The 17,072-nt window shown below is 36.0% G+C and overlaps 1 protein-coding gene across 1 annotated transcript; it reads left to right on the top strand.

The window, feature by feature from the left end:
• Nucleotides 1-833: 833 nt before the first annotated feature.
• On the top strand, nt 834-4,156 carry LOC120181796. Its single transcript, XM_039186854.1, has 2 exons — nt 834-1,110; nt 1,263-4,156. The coding sequence occupies exons 1-2, from the start codon at nt 990-992 to the stop codon at nt 3,962-3,964; spliced, it is 2,823 nt and encodes a 940-aa protein (XP_039042785.1). The 5' UTR covers nt 834-989; the 3' UTR covers nt 3,965-4,156.
• The last annotated feature ends 12,916 nt before the right edge of the window (nt 4,157-17,072 follow it).

The following is a 17,072-nucleotide window of genomic DNA, read 5'->3' as shown; positions in this document are numbered from 1 at the left end:
GTGTTGGAACCAATAATATACAAGTCCAGGGCTACCTTTGCTTGTCAAGGGTGCACAATTTTAGTAATAAAATTGGCTTTTTCACACGCACGCACACTCGCACGTACGCGCGCAAACACGCACGTACGCACGCACACACGCACGCACGTACAATTAAATAAATTTATTTAAAAAAGAATATAAGAAGATTTACCTATAAAAGCCATTTATAATATCATCAATTTATTTCTAAACCCTATTACATACTATTTATTTATAGAATTAGTTTATTGTTTTATAAAAGAAATTTACATAAAAGGAAATACAATTAAAATAAATTTACCACTATTCATCGGCACAGTGTTTTTTCCTGCTACGGATTAATTTTTTAATATATCATTATATATTTTTATTTTAAATAAATTTCTTTCATAATCAACTCGAATCTATAAAAGAATAGATCATACAATTGTAACACGTTAATTTACATCGCTTATGCATCAAAAGATTCTTGGGAAATACACATAAAATATTACTTGGGAAATACACAAATGAAAAAAAGGGGCAAGAATGATCGTTTAGCAATTTCACAGACATTTTCAAACATGGGGATTGGCAGACAAGTAACACAAAAGATAAAATTAAAAACAAGAGTTGACTTGGTAAAAATCCCCAATTAATTTAAGATTAGAACACCCCATCCGACCTTGTTTTGTTCTACCTTCTATTTAAAACCGCACGGACTAGCTGTTGTATTTGGTCTGGTTTAGTTTCTACCTGCAACTCCAACCTTCAAACATCATCGGAGAAAGAGAAGAATGGTTTTGGAAGTCAACCCTTGAACTTACTGTAAATAAAACCAAGTCAACCCATTTTCATTCCCTTAATTATTCTCCCAGTTTGCATGTTTTGCCTTGAAAAGGGGTTTTTTCCCCTTGTAAAATCTGGGTAAGTTTTGTTTCTTCTTCTCTCTTGGAAACCAGTAGATTTGAAGCAGCTTGGATTCCTGTATGGAAACTGTAACAGTTCCCAAAGTTCGATTGGTTAGATGCCCTAAGTGCCTTTTGGTTCTTCCTGAAGTTACAGATTTTCCTGTGTACAAGTGTGGAGGCTGTGATGCAATTCTTGTAGGTAAGCATCCTTTTTTTCCCCCTTACATTTCTGTGTTCTTTCATGTGTTTAATATGTTTGGATCTTTGTCTTTTACATGGTTTTTCACTGATAATTGAAGCTTAGAGTAGACATGTATTGTCGGTAGATTTCAATTTCTTCCTTTTTTGCAGCTAAAAATAAAAAGGTCATTGCCAAAGCCACCTCTGTCTTGCAAGAAACCGAAGCTGCTACGAATAGGTCGGTTCGTGTGTCCGAACATGGAGAATCTAGCAGCTCGGCTCTGCAAGATGTCCGTCCTCCCTTTTCAAGTCAAGAAAGTGGAGAGGATCGGGATATATCAACCGGCTTTCGTGGTGAGGACTTATCGGTACAAGGGGAACATAAGGGGCGGTACAACAAGGATCTGAATACGTCGAGACACGGTAATGTTGACGGTGAAAGCGATCACAATCGCGGTTCCGGTATGCTTGATGAAAGTAAATCGAATGAAGGGAAGTATAATACATCCGGAGAGAGTGATGGTTTAAGTGGTCGTGTTATGCTTGATGAAAGTAGATTGAATGAAGGGCAGCAGAATGGAACCGGATTGTTGCGGACGGAAACTTTAGATTGGTGCGAGAAGGATCGAAATACGTCCGGATATAGTGATGGCGATGATGGAAGTGATCGTGATATGCTTGATGAAAGTAGATTGAATGAAGGGCAGCAGAATGAAACCGGATTGTTGCGGGTGGAATCATTAGATCGCTACGAGAAGGATCGAAATACATTCGGAGATAGTGATGGTGAAAGCAATCGTGGTATGCTTGACGAAACTAGACTGAATGAAGGGCAGCAAAATGGAACTGAACTATTGCAGACAGAATCTTTCGAACATTGCGATGTTCGACAGCCAGGAGTTTCCACCGAAGGTTCTTTATCCACGGAGCTTCGTCATGGGAATGAAGAGCTAATGCTGGAGATATCGACAGACCCTCATAGCGATGAGCAAGGTGAGGAATTATCGGTAGAAGGCCAGCATAACGGTCGCTATAAGAAGGATCGAAATGCATCCAGAGATAGTGATGTTGAAAGTGATATGCTTGATGAAAATAGATCAAATGAAGAATCAATGTTGGCAGCAAAAACAAATATAGAAGCAGAGGCAAAGGGCATGACCTCGCGGTTAGAAGGTGTAAAATCGGAATTTGAGACGAGCAGCAAGATTGATTCCAATGCCGGAGGCTCTTGGATAGGTGAACATTGCGGAGTTAATGGTTCAAGGTCTACGGATACTTTTCAAACTGTCGATTTTGTCAGCCTTTGTTCCGAGTTCAGCAGCGCTCCCGAATGTTTGTCCAAGTCCACTACCGTTAGAAGTTCTCATGCTTATGAAGGCAGTATTTCTTCTTATGATGGAATTGATGATCACTTCTCTGATCAGCAATTACATTCCTTTGAAAATAGTTATAAGCCTGCCAATAAGAAACATTATGAGACGGATAAATACGGCAAGTGGCACCGAGATGAATCGCTAGAACCTGTAATGCATCACCGTCCACCTAGGAGCTGGCCGAGACCCCAGAGAGATCAATATCCAGCTCAAGTTCCTTTGTCTCAAAGGACTCCTTTGCGTGGCTATGAAAGTGCTGGCCCTTCACGTGAATCGCGAGATGAATTCCCTTTTGATTCGGCCTTTCATCCCTTCGAGAAGGCCAAGTACGGTGAAGAGGAAAACATGAAACTGTTGAGAATGGTATATGAACTGCAGGATCAAATTAGCAGGACATGCAATCTGAATGGAAAGACCAATGCAAGTGCTTCCACTGATGTACCTTGGAAGAAAAACCATTATAACAACCATCTCGACCCACCCGAGGATGAAGATTTTTATCCCGCTTACCACGGAGAACACGGCTTGAACCGGAGAAGTAGATTCTCGCATGTACCCTTTTCCAGAGGTGCAATAAACACTAGTCACAGCATTGACAACACCTGTTTATGCTACCATCCTCAAGCCTGGAAGCATTTGGAGCAGCTGCCTTCGCCCATGTTTCAACATAACCGAGGATTTTGTAGAGGCGGCACGGGCCATAGTTGTTATAATTCATACGGCTCTTTGCCCTGTAGCCCCCAAAGATATATGGAGTCTAATTTTTCTAATAGGGTCCATGAAATTCAATCTGATGACCAGAGATATGGAGACCATGAACTGAAGAGGCACTTAAATGAGAAACATCATACGGTTAGACGACATATCCGACCAACGGCGGGTGGAGCTCCTTTTGTAACTTGTTACCATTGCTTCAGCCCGTTGCAGTTACCTGCAGATTTTCTACTTTTCAGAAGGAGGTTCCATCAGCTAAAATGCGGTGCTTGTTCAAAGGTGCTTAAGTTCTCACTCCGAAAAGGAACCAATATAGTTCCTTACGAACCGATCGCCGCAGAACCTCCACCTATCGAGGTCAAGGACCGCGATGACGCGATTAATGCAAGAATTCCGGGAACGGCATCGATTAGTCACGGTCGCATGCAAACAGATCCTTTGTCTTACTCCGACGATTACGGACACTCTTTCGACATAAGCTGCTCCACAGACGGAAACCCTGATTCTCATGCAAATTTCTACCATCTTCAAGGCAGCAATGCTGATGTCCAAAACATGTCTTCTAGCTCTTCCAAATCTAGGGAAACTTTCGATTCAGTGGTGCAGTCCAGGTCGAAGAAAGTGTCCTCAGAAACCAAAGGGTCGCTACCGAGAACCGGAGGGTTGACGCTTCATCAACTTATGGGGTATTCTTCACTAAGCCAAGTGCTAAGGGGACGTAGGTCATCCATCTCTAGCACAAGCTCATCAAACTTTGGCAAAAACAACTCGGGATTCAATAGCTGAGCGTAGTAGTTATTTTTTTTTTTCTGCAGATATATTGGAGCGGGTGGAAGGATTGACATTACTGTTTGAATTGTATCATGAATGTAAAGGCTTATAGAGGAGGCAATTTACTTGATTTGTTAATTCATATATAGGAAAGATAGATCAGATACCTTATAATTTACATGGATTTGTACGTTCCTTTTTTTATTATACCTATCTTCATTATACATTCATTCTCCTATCCCTTTTGTTTCATAATAGCATGCTAGAATGCAGATGGACTGAAGGGAATGGGTGACGTCCCTCTTGAAAATTTTAATTTCTTATATATTTTTATATTTTTTCTTTATTGTCTATTGATAATCTGATTTTAGACTTTTTAAAATTTTATAAGTTCGATATCTCCTAAAGCTGAATGCAAATCAAATGGGTTGATGCAAATGCCGAAACATTAATCGAAAGCAGAGTACACAGCATGAATGCATGATTAATAGACCTAAACACAAAATCCAGTTTCTCCTCATGGCCGAGCATTACCTTCATCACAAATTCACAAAGTTGTGAAGCGAGAAAACAGTGTGCACCTCATTGAGATTGGATCTTCTCAGATTTAGCCATGTTGACGGTTCAATATTTGGCCTTTAGTTGCCCTCTCTAATTTTTTTTTTAATAATTTAAAATCTGTTCTGATATTTTTTTTTGATTAATTGATCCCCAGAAAACAATATTCTCTTCTCTCAATTGCCCTCTCTAAATTCTTCCTCCGTTTATTGTTTTTATTTTTTTTATATTTGAGGAAATGAAAGAGAGTGATGAATAGCGTTTACGTAATAAGTTGACCAACAATTTTTATTCGTATGAAAAAAAAATTAACTCCCAAAATAAAATAGAGAAAATAACCTCAGTGACCAAAAATCCTAGATAATATACGATTTTGACCAATTTTTTTTTGGATTTGCGAAAATGACCAACAAAATCGCAATGCGATCTCTAATTCGCATTGCGATCTCCACTATCACAAATTCGCGTTGCATTTTGCGTTGCGATAGTTGAAAATCGCGGTGCGATAGTCTACAGTTGTCGTTGCGTTTTTCCATTTCGCGTTGCAATTTTACATTTCGCGTTGCGATAGTCTACAGTTGTCGTTGCGATTTTCCAAATTCGTTGCGATTTTCGAAATTCGTTGCGATAGTCTACAGTTGTCGTTGCGATTTTCCAAATCCGTTGTGCCGTTGCGATTTTCCAAATTCGTTGTGATAGTTAAAAAAAAGATTTTGTTTCTTAAGAATTTTCTCTGAAAAGATAGTATCCGCGCGGACGTGTCGAAGACACGTATTACCACGACCACGACCACGACCACGAGACGAGATGGCGGCGGCGGCGGCGCGCGAGAGTCCCCCTTGTTCTCTATCACTCAACAAGGAAGTGGGAAAGCCAAGCCTTAAATACCATTCCCAATAGTGTTTCCAATACTATGTGGGATTTGAGCATTACCAACACTTGTTCCCAATACTATATGGGATTGAGCCTTAAATAATGATATTATTTTTGAATGTTTTGCTTAAAATTGCAATAATCGCGATTGATTGTAGATTGACTTTTAATTATGACATATTTAATCGTATAATACTAATGCAATTGGTTGCTGATTCGGTTGTTTTAAGGTGCATGATTGTTAATTGTTTCCTGAATAATCACATTGTATTGGAAACAAGTGTTGGTAATGCTCAATCCCACATAGTATTGGAAACACTATTGGGAATGGTATTTAAGGCTTGGCTTTCCCACTTCCTTGTTGAGTGATAGAGAACAAGGGGGACTCTCGTGCGCCGCCGTCGTCGTCCGTCTCGGGTCGTGGTAATACGTGTCTTCGACACGTCCGCGCGGATACTAACTTTTTAGAGAAAATCTTTTTTTTTAACTATCACAACGAATTTTCGCAACGAATTTGGAAAATCGCAACAACAACCGTAGACTATCGCAACGACAACTGTAGACTATCGCACCGCGAAATGGAAAATCACAACGCGATTTTCAACTATCGCAACGCGAAATGCAACGCGAATTTGCGATAGTAGAGATCGCAATACGAATTAGAGATCGCATTACGATTTTATTGGTCATTTTCGCAAATCCAAAAAAAGTTGGTCAAAATCGTATATTATCTGGAATTTTTTGTCACTGAGGTTATTTTCTCAATAAAATATTTAAGATCAAAATATCAACAAAAAAAAAAGAATTAAAGTAATTATTTAATGAAATGCTAAAATAACTTTTATTATAATGCCAAAAAATAATATAATTTTTTTAATTAAAAAGAGATCAAGATGAGGCCGTAGAAATGATCATTAAATCACTAGAGTCATGCCAACCAACCGAATCCAACGCAGAAGGATTGGAGGGCCCTTTCATAACAGCAATTCTAGTAACACGTCCCGTGAGAAGAACTGATCAGATAAATTCTAACGCTAGTTACCATCAAGATTCACCGTATTGGCAATGGGAGTAGACGCAATTTGAGGGGCAATAGTCGGATGAACGAAATGGATTAAGGGCCCTATATCACCGAGCCGAGCGTCATGCCAAAAATTCTCATCCTCACCGGATCCACTTTTCCGAACTATATTGTCCCGAACATCATTCCAAATAACACTAAGACCTTTCCAAAGCCTTGGGCAATTAGTATTTAAAAAAAAAATAGGGACATCATCAAGACATTTATATTTCACCTAGATGAAACAAACCCAGAGGTCATTTTTCCTGACCCATTAAATCTGCTTACCATCGTCGATGTATCCCCTCGGTTGCCCCCTCTAGAATCGTTTGGAAGGCAATTCACAAATTCATGGGTTTAGCGAGAATTAAGACCTTTATGTGGCTCATATACTGGAACAAAGTCATGACAAACGATGAGCGGGCTTATCCGGCATTATATTACGGATAGAAACTAACATGTTTGTGGTGCGAGTGTTGAAGACAACAACCATGTTATTTGTCTTTGTCCTCCTGCCACTCTTGTTTGGAGGGAATTAATCAAAGCTGGTAGATTATCAGATTTCTTATCTCTAATTTTAATTGATTGGGTGTCGAACAATCTAACGAATCCCTCTTGTTTTGCTATTGATCATAATGACTGGGAACTTTGCTTTGGCGCTATTCTTTGAAATTTATGGATTGCTCGAAATTCTAAAGTGTTTGAAACTCCCATTGATAAAGGTGTCGCAACCGTCTTTCGGTTGGGGCCCCGGAATCGGGCTTCAACTTGAATGAATTGGGTTAGAGTCGCCACCGATCATTTTAAAATGAATTTAGGTGGGTCGGACACCATCTTACCTGATCTGCGTTGTACCAGAAATGTGTCGGGTTCGGGAGTCGGTTACGGTCAAGGAAGGATTAGCACCCTTGAACCGCCCTTTCGGTACCAATTAATTTATCGGTTGTCTTTAATGGCGAAAATTAAAAATTTAAATTGAAATTTAAAAACCCGATTCAAATTACTTACCTTTGATTAATTGAGGTTATTACTGAAAAAGGAAAAAAATGTTAGGCAGAGAAAAACAATATATAAAAACAATGGTACTAAAAAAAATAAACTGAAGGAAAAATAATAATGAAAATATGTATACCAAAGAAATAAAATACAATAAAATTAAAATTAAATAAATAAAAAAAATAAAGAAGTATTAAATGGATAAAAAATTGGTTTAAAAGTAAAAATGAAAACCATATGAGGTAAAAAAAATACTAATAATAATTAAAAAAACATGATAATAATAAATAAATAAAATAAAATAAGAATTTAGGGATCAAATTGCAAAATATGTAAAATATAAATGAGGACCAAATTGAAACAATTGAAAATCCAGCGGCCAAATTGCATGTGGTGACTAAAACGAATTGCGACTCAAACTTACAGGGATCACAGAAAGGAATTAACTTTCCTGTAATTGCAACTTAGTCCCCCGTATATAAAAGGCCTAAAACCCCTAATTTTCCCTCATTCTCTCATTTCACTCATTTCTCTGAATTTGAGAGAAAGAAAAATCTCTCTGAAGCTCTCTCGCCTGGGGGTGTCCGGCCCCTGCCCGATGACCCTTCCGTCGTGTCGACCACCGTCTCGGCCGTCGCTCGCGGCGGCCGAAAAATCTAAACACCCAAAAATGCTTTCCTTAACCCCGTAACCCCGGATTCGAAGCCCATTTACCTTAAATCGTTCTGACCTAGAGTAGATCTAAGCCGAAAGGCTTCGACTTTTACCTTTCCGACGATAACTCTTCAGTTTTTTTTTTCGTGCTTGGTTCTTCTCGCGACCGGAGATGCTTTATTTTTGTTTGTTTGTTTTCAATTTCTTACTGTGAGGCTTCGGCTTTTGGGTTCCTGTTTGGTTTTTTGTTGTGTTGTGGTTCGAAGATGGTCACTGCTGTTTGTTGTGGTCTTTGTGGTTTGGCTTTCGATTTGTTTGACCGTGGTGGTCTCTATAGATTTTGGGTACTGTTGATGGTTCTTCGGTTTACTGTCTTCAATGGTTCTCGATGATGGTGTCCCCCCCTTGTTGGCCTCACCGGGGGCTTTTATAGCCCCGGTGTTGGTCGCTTGACTCCCGAAATGAGTGCTGTGATGGTTCCACTATTCCCGTGTATGCCGTTCGTGATATCGACCATCTCGGGATGGGTCAGTCCCGGGATAATCGGTCGGCCGTTTCGGCGTTTGACTGACGCGTGACTTGTTCTCCATGCGGCGCCTGAATTGTTAACTTGATATCACTTTAGGGTTTCCCAAACCCTAAACCTAGACGGGCTGGGTCAGGCCCAAACCTGACTGGACTTTTGCTGGACCAAAACGATGGACCCTGGAGAGAAAAGAAAAAATAAATAAATAAATAGGAAATAATAATAATAATAATAATAATAGTAATAATAATAAATAATAATAATCTATATAAATTTTTTTCAAAAACATATAATATATAACTTTTCAAAATGCTTTTTTTTTAAAACTATATATTATACGTATTTTCAGAAACGTTTTTAAAAACATATACAATATATATAACTTCAAAAATATTTTTTAAAAACTATATATTATATATATTTTCAAAATGTCTTATATAATATATAAATATTTTCAAAAATGTTTTCAAAATTATATATTATAATTTTCAAAATGTTTTCAAAACTATATATTATAATTTTCAAAATGTTTTCAAAACTATATACTATATATAATTTTCAAAATGTTTTAAAAACTATATATTATATATATTTTCAAAATGACTTTTAAAAACTATATAATATATAAATGTTTTTGAAACTATATATTATATAATTTTTAAAAATGTTTTCAAAATTATACAATATATATTTTTGAAAAACCGTTTTCTGAAAACTATATATTATACTTTGTCAAAAATGTTTTGAGAAAAAAGACTATATATATATATATATATATATATATATAATAAAAAGAAATCAAAATAACTCCGAGCGAAAATGAGTGTCTACAAAAGGTCATAGTGTGATCGACCGTAATAAATGCCTAGTAGATATTTCCCTTTGAGCGTTGGAGGAAAACCGACTGAAAATGCAGTCGAACCGCATTGCTGAAAGTAGCCCTTCACATTAGATGCTCCCACCTGAACAATGGATAAAAGTCAATACTGATGGTGCGCATCGTGAGTCGGATGTGTTAGCATCCTATGGCGGAGTTGCTCGGGACTCATCGGGTGCTTAGAAGTTTGAGTTCAAAAAATTCATTGGTGCGTGTTCCGTGATCACAACTGAACTTTGGGGTGCTGCCGTTGGTCTCGATCTAACCTAAGGTGCTGGTTTCCGATAAATTATTCTTGAAATTGACAGTTTAGAAGCTCTTCGTATCATTCGGAACGACTACTATGATTATCACCCTCTCGATGAACATTTCTTGAATCTCCGTCAACACCAATGAACTATTAAAATTCAACATATTCGTCATGAAGGAAACAAGGTCACCGATGCTTTAGCCAAGAGTGCTAGGGTTATCAGCCTGGATCCTATCATTTTTGTTGTTTCTTCTGCTGAGTTAATTCCTTCGCTTTAAGATGACACTCTCGAGCCTCATTAGTGGAGCTTGCTTACCTGCTTAATTTGGGCTTGGTATGAGTTAGTCTCTTTTGTTTCTTGGTTTATATTGTATTGATTAGTATTGTAAATGAGACGAGACGGATTATGTATTACTCGAGATCGACTTGGTCAATGTTTGATAAATATTTGATTTGAACTCGAGTTCGACTTAAGTTCTTAACGAGTCAAAACAAGCTACTTGATACTCGACTCGAAAAACTCGAGAGCAATTCAAAAATATAATATATTAATATTTTATTTTTTTGAAAAATAAATTATTAATAATATTAACATTTATGTGTTGTTTTTTTTTTTAAAATGTAGTGTTAGGTTTTCATGTATTTAAAGTTCATGTTGGAGTTGGAGTTGGAGTTTGAGTTTGAGGCTTTAATTAAGTTAAGTTTAAGATTTTTTTTTTCATTTTGATCCTTTTTCAAGTTTCAATTTGTGTTTGAATAATAGTGTGAAATCATTTTTTGTTGTTTAGTATTTTTTTAGAAATTATTTATTATAAATATTAAAATATAATAAATAATATTTTTATTATAAAAATTAATATTATTATTTTTAAAATATTATAATAATTTAAATAATATTATTTTGATAAAAATATTATTGATTTATTTGTACTAATGTAAATTAACTATTTTTCCTCAAATTTTCCTATTTAATGTATCAAATACTTGAAAAGGAAAATATTATTAAAATTCATTTACACTGATGTATATAAGTTTTATCTCTCTCAAACGTAGGGCACAGACTTTGGTTAAAATCGGTTTAATTGACGAATTAAAGTTTTTTCGATTAATTGATCGGTTAATTTTAGGTTTGGTCGATTAATGGTTAATGATTTTTTTTTTCAAATTTTAGTTATCGATTAATTCGGTTTGAAAAATGTCAGTTAATCGAATTAATCGAATCAGATGAAATTACTAAATATTTTATATATTATTTATATATCACTTAGTCTTAAGAGTGTTTAAACTTCGTTTTAACCGAATTAACCGATCGAATTAGTCAAAAATAAAAACTTTTTAATATAAAATATATATTATTTATAAATTTTGATCAATTCGGTTAATCGATCGATTTACCGAACAAAGTTCGATTCAATTAATTATTTTTGAAAAAAAATGGTTCGGTTAGCTGTTAAAGGAAAAAAATCCAGTTAATGAATTTTGGAAGTCGATTATTTGAACTGACCGATTTAACTCGCATACTCCTTTTTTTTCTTTTGCGAGGGATAACACGCATACTCAAACGTGTTTATATTCGTATAAATAAAATTTTTCAAACATATTTTTAACAACGTAAGTTTATCCATGGAATATTCAAAAGTGATGATGGGCAGACGAAGCTTAATCAGACACTCTTGGTGCTCCTGCCTAAGGTCGCTTTGCTAGAGAAGAAACATCAGTTCCGAAAAATTGTTAAGTACCGTGAGCTATAAGACAATTACGAAGGTAATTGTGAATCAATTGAAGCCTTTCCTTCCTTTGTGGGTGTTTGAAAACCAAAATAGTTTTGCGTTCAATTGTGGATAACATCATTATTATCCAGGATGTTATTCATTCTATGAATAATAAGAAGGGGTAGAAGGATTGGATGACAATCAAGATAAACCTTAAAAAAAGCTTACGATCGATTAGAGTGGGCATCTATGAAGATACTTTAATCGATTTGGGTATTCTAAAAGCGTTAATCCATTTTATTACACGATGTGTTTCCTGGGTTTGGACCCATATTCTTTGGAATGAAAATATGACATAAGCGTTTATACCGTTTCGGGGTATTAGACAGAGAGACCCGTTATAGCGTTTATACCGTTTCGGGTATTAAACAGAGAGACCCGTAATCGTCTTATTTATTTGTGCTCTGCATGAAACGGTGGCACAGATAATCAGACCTGCCTCTGAAATTTTGGTGGCCGGGGCGAATTTGAAAATGTGGCCTCTAATAACAAATATTATATGGGCATGTTTCAGCGGCTTCGTATCAATACCTGATTCAGATGGTTCAAGACAAATTGAACGGGTGGAAAATGCGGTCTCTCTCCTTCGCAGGATGGGTGACGCTTGCGAAATCGGTTTTAACAGCTCTTCCTGTATACACAATGCAATGGACGGTCATTCCGAGGTGAGTCTGTGGGGGGATTGAGAACCTTATTAAATATTTTATTTGGGGTATTGGAGAGGGTAATGGCGGTGTTCATCTTGTCAAATAGAAAGATGTTTGTCAAGCGATCGAGCTTGGTGGCCTTGGATTACAGAATCTTGGAAAACAAAACGATGCATTTCTAATGGAAATTGCCTTCAATATTTTGGCAAAGAAAGACCAGCTCTGGGTGAGGTTTCTTCGATCAAAATACAAATGCTTGGAAGGAATACCGGATGCACTTCAGGTCTCAAATTGTTCAAAGCTATGAAAAGGTCTTGCGTTTGTTTGGCTAGAAGTTAGACAGAACTTAAATTGGTGCGTGAGAAATGATCGCTCAGTGTTATAAAGGAGCAAACAGTTGATGGAAGTTGGGTGATTATTGTTGAGCTTTGATAGCTTGGTGGCTATCAAGGCGATTCGATTGGCTGGTGATAGTTGCGCACGAATGACCATTCTGAAACACGTTACTGAGTTAATGCAGTTTCAATGGGTTGTACAGCTACAACATATGGGTCAGAATGGAACTAAGGTAGTGGATTGTATGGCTAAGTTGGACGTTACAAATGGTTCAAATTATCTCAAGTTTAAAACTCCCCCAGACATGGTTTTGTCGTTTTTGCAGGATGATGCTAGCAACACTGCCTAATAGCTTCTGTTTCAGTTTCAAAAACAACACAATTATTTTACAGAACTTGACGCATTTTTTATTGTTTTATAATTGATTTTATATTAATAAATCATTATTTGAATCAAAATAAAAAATTAAAAAGTATTTTTTAAAAAGTACAATGAAAAACCCACCCTAAATTTTTGTTCAACAAGTATGGGTTTTTCTTCTATGTAGAAAAAAACACCGTTTTTATTGACAATAAAAACCCAGCTACCTGTGAGAATCTCTGGATATTTTTTACGCCAATCTCTGTCAAAGACGTAAGCCCTGGCTGTTTTGTTGTGTTTAAACTTTGAAAACCGTGCCTTGCCTTGTTCCATTTATCTTCTAGGACCACCTCTCTCACTACTTGACATGTGTTTTCCCTGTAATGGGCCCATTTTTCACGCGTGGAACGTTGGCATCAGCCATCCGACTCTCTATAATAATGCCATGCCACCGTTTTCCAAGCTCCAAGACACCAAACCAACACACAACAAAGTTCGGAAAGTATAGAACAGGTTGGGCATGGAAACGGTATCGTTTCGTCACACAACTACGCATGGCATGGTCAGACAGATTCCGAAACCATGCCAAATCCATGGTGGTGGCGGTGACCAGTTGAGGATGCCATCAGGTTTTCGGAGTTCGAAGATGAAGGCAAAGAAAAGTTCAGTTGGTGCAGCAGCAGTAGTAAAGTGCGCAGCTTGGGAGACAGGGTTTTTGAAGGACTTAGGAAGGGAGCTGGAACAAGGAGGAGAAGACTGGAAGACATTGGAGAAGTGCAAGGAGGAGAAGGGAATGGTGGAGGTGTTGGAATGTTTGGAGAGAGAGGCAATACTTGGAGACGACGATGGGAGGGATCCCCGTGATTACAAGAGAAGAGCCCACATCTTTGATCACAGTTCGAGAGTTTTCCAGGCCCTCAAACAACATAACCAACCTACTCACTCCCCAAAACCTTGAATTTCTTTTAATTACAACCAAAATCTTTAATCTTCTGCTGCTCACCCCACAAACTCTTCGATCTTCTTTTAATTGTATTAGTAGTGAGCTCTAAATAAATACAATGTTTGATGACTTGTTTGTAAATAAATACAGTGTTTGATGACTTGTTTATAAATTATGTAACATTCGTTTATTAAATTTTATAAATAAGCATTATATATTATTTACTAAACAATTAAACATGAATAGTTGTTTGCAAATTATGTAATGTTTGTTTATTAAATTTTATTAATAAAAATTATATATTATATATTATTTATGAAACAAATAAATATGAATAGAAGTATGTTTGCTTTTTTTATATTTACAAATAAATTAATTGTTTAATTTTTATATCCGTAAATAAATTCTTTGTTTATAAGTTTGTTTATTCAATTTTTCTTCTTTTTAATTTTTATAATTATAATTTTCTATTTTCTATTATATCTTTTAAATATTAGAGAAAGTAGAAATTAAATCGAACTTATGATAAATTTTTTAATGACTTAACTATAAAATTAATGCCCAAATTACATTTTTTAAATAAGTGTCTAAAGTATTTTTCAGACGCCTAAAGTTATAAATATAACACCTTTAGGTGTCTAATGTTACAAACGTTATCACTTTAGGTGTCTTGGTGTTAATGGCCATTAAAAAAACCTGTTAAGTACACATGTTATAATATGATAATTTTAAAATTTTATTTTAGAAAAAACTTAAAAATATTTTATTTTACAAAAAACCCTTTTTTGTACAATACAAAAAAAATTAAACTCTTAAAATTTATTATTTTAGTATCATTTACTCCAATCACCAGTTATCTCCGGCCACCCATTCACCGTCGACGAATCACCCATACGTTGTCGACCACCCACTAACCGGTTACAACTCTTAATATAATCTCAAAACCTAAAATTTCCAAATCCTAAAATTTCAATCCTTAATCCTTAAAATCCAAAATACCCGATCCCTTAAATTCATTTGATTGATCGTGGTAATCAATTGTTTAATCAATTATGAAAACTGACCCCTTGACCATTTGATCAGCCGATCGTTTAAATTTTGATCGTTTGGACATGAAAATTAAAATGACGAAAGGAGAGGGGAGAGAGGGGAGGGAGGGGAGGGAGAGGAGGGAAAACACACATTTTTTAAGTAATATTTTTAGTTTTTTTAAAAATAAATATTTTAAAACTCTAGGTTTGTGACACATGTTATTTAACGAGATTTTTTTAATGACCGTTAACATCGAGACACCTAAAGTAGTAATGTAACACCATATATCAGTACGACACACATTCGATCGATGTAGGATGCTACACGGAACCATCGGAGTAGCTGACCAACACCTTACTTTTTTCTTGTACTATAAAACAACCATTTCCACAAATAAAACATCCATGAAATAATATAATTTAAAACTTTATACTGGGGAGCTCCCAAAATAAATATTTATAATAAAAAATATTACAGACCGACCCTTCATAAAATTTACGACTCAACTAATACAACAGGGTTTATAAAATATACATGTCATTCAAAAACTGCTGAGACGTACTCTGAATTTGCACTGGGTCTAGACCTTGATCTATCTACTACTCCTCGAACTCTCAATCTACAAACCTTTCCACAGAAAACAATCTGGCTCAATGCCACACTAACAACTAAAATATACTAAAAGTTTTTCACTGAAATGCTTAAGCTATCAAGTCTACTCCTATCTAGTTTACTGGTTTGTTTTGTTCTACTTTAGTGAGTATACGAGTATACTCACTCTCTATTCTATGGTAGACATCATGGTGTGACTAAGGGTTCTTCATCTCGGAACTCACACACCCCACTAGTCTACTAAGAATGTGGCCCCCAAAATCTCTGCATCGAACACCACACTCTCAACTAGCCCACTCCTTGAGTGTTGGACCTTGTGCCCAAACTAGTCAGCTTAAAGTGCTTTGTGCACTCCCTTAGGATATCCGGACTGAATATATACTTTCGACTCTGCTATCATTTCTAAAGGAACTCGAGTATCCTTTCGACTCTGCTATCATTTCTAAAGGAACTCGGGTATCCTGGTCATTTTCCCGAGCATTCAAACAAGGCTAGTCTTATTTCACCCTTCTTTATTCTCGTTTCTACGTTTGAATTAGACATCATTATTATTCTCACTTGAAGTCTTATGTGAGGAAATACTGAAGTGTTGGGTTACCTTAAGTCTAATTCCCATAAAAACTGATCTTTTTGCCCAAAACAGATTGAAAGTATCGATACTAGCCCAAGAGTATCAACAAATATCAATATTATCCCTATAGTATCGATAGTCTACCTGCAGAAGTCATAAAACACATATAAAAATGCTATATTTCAATCCCAAAGACCCTAGTGAGGTCCCCAAACATTCTTTAAAATCTTATGTGATTACAAGGAACATAAATAAGGCTTTATATCATGCTTATAACATAAATCATATAATCTACCATTAACATATAACACTAAGCTTCATAACTTACTCTTCAGCTATAACTCATTTTTAATGATCATTAGGAGTATGGAAGAGTTGATAATGTGTTACCTTGCTTCTTGCTTGCTAGAAATTCTCTCAAGCTAATCGTGGGGCAACTTATCTTTCTGTCTTGCTTTAGAGTTTTCTCTCACCTCCCTTACTAAACAAAGATAAGAAAAGGGGTTTATTAAACTAACTAAGCTCTTGGATTAAAGCTTAAGATACTCCAGGTAACTTGAATATACTATAACTAATCTTGGATTCATGGATCCCGTTAACTTCCATAAAATCCATTTTCTAAAACAAATTCTAAAACTTACAAAATAGAGCTTAAAACAAAGCTTGAAGGATGGACAAAAACGTTCTTACATTGGCTAAACCAATATAAGATTTGAATGCTTGAACTTGACTTTTGAAAAGAAGAATAAATGGAAACTAATGGAAGGAAGAAGAAGAAGAAGAGTGGGTGAGATATTATGTGGAGGGTTGGTTTACGTGAAGGATATAAAAATGAGGGGAAAAGATATCAGCTTTAACAAAAAGGGTAATCTACACTTTAGGTCATTCTCCTATTTACTTACTTTTAAAACCACCACTTCTCCTAACTATTGGGCCTTACTTAAGCCCAATACCCTTTCTTAAACTACACTTTAGGTCCTTCTCCTATTTACTTACTTTTAAAACCATCACTTCTCCTAACTCTTCTGCCTTACTTAAGCCAAATACCCTTTCTAA

Source organism: Hibiscus syriacus, unplaced genomic scaffold, assembly GCF_006381635.1.
Source record: "Hibiscus syriacus cultivar Baekdansim isolate YM2019G1 unplaced genomic scaffold, ASM638163v2 tig00112532_pilon, whole genome shotgun sequence".
Lineage (NCBI taxonomy): Eukaryota > Viridiplantae > Streptophyta > Magnoliopsida > Malvales > Malvaceae > Hibiscus > Hibiscus syriacus.
This window is presented reverse-complemented; position numbering and strand designations above follow the sequence as displayed.

What these genes read in the sequence shown, in the direction of transcription:
- LOC120181796 (XM_039186854.1), top strand. Translation starts at nt 990, where the DNA reads ATGGAAACTGTAACAGTTCCCAAAGTTCGATTGGTTAGATGCCCTAAG. An exon ending in CTGTGATGCAATTCTTGTAG is followed by an intron (nt 1,111 to 1,262) that starts GTAAGCATCCTT and finishes CCTTTTTTGCAG; the next exon opens with CTAAAAATAAAAAGGTCATT.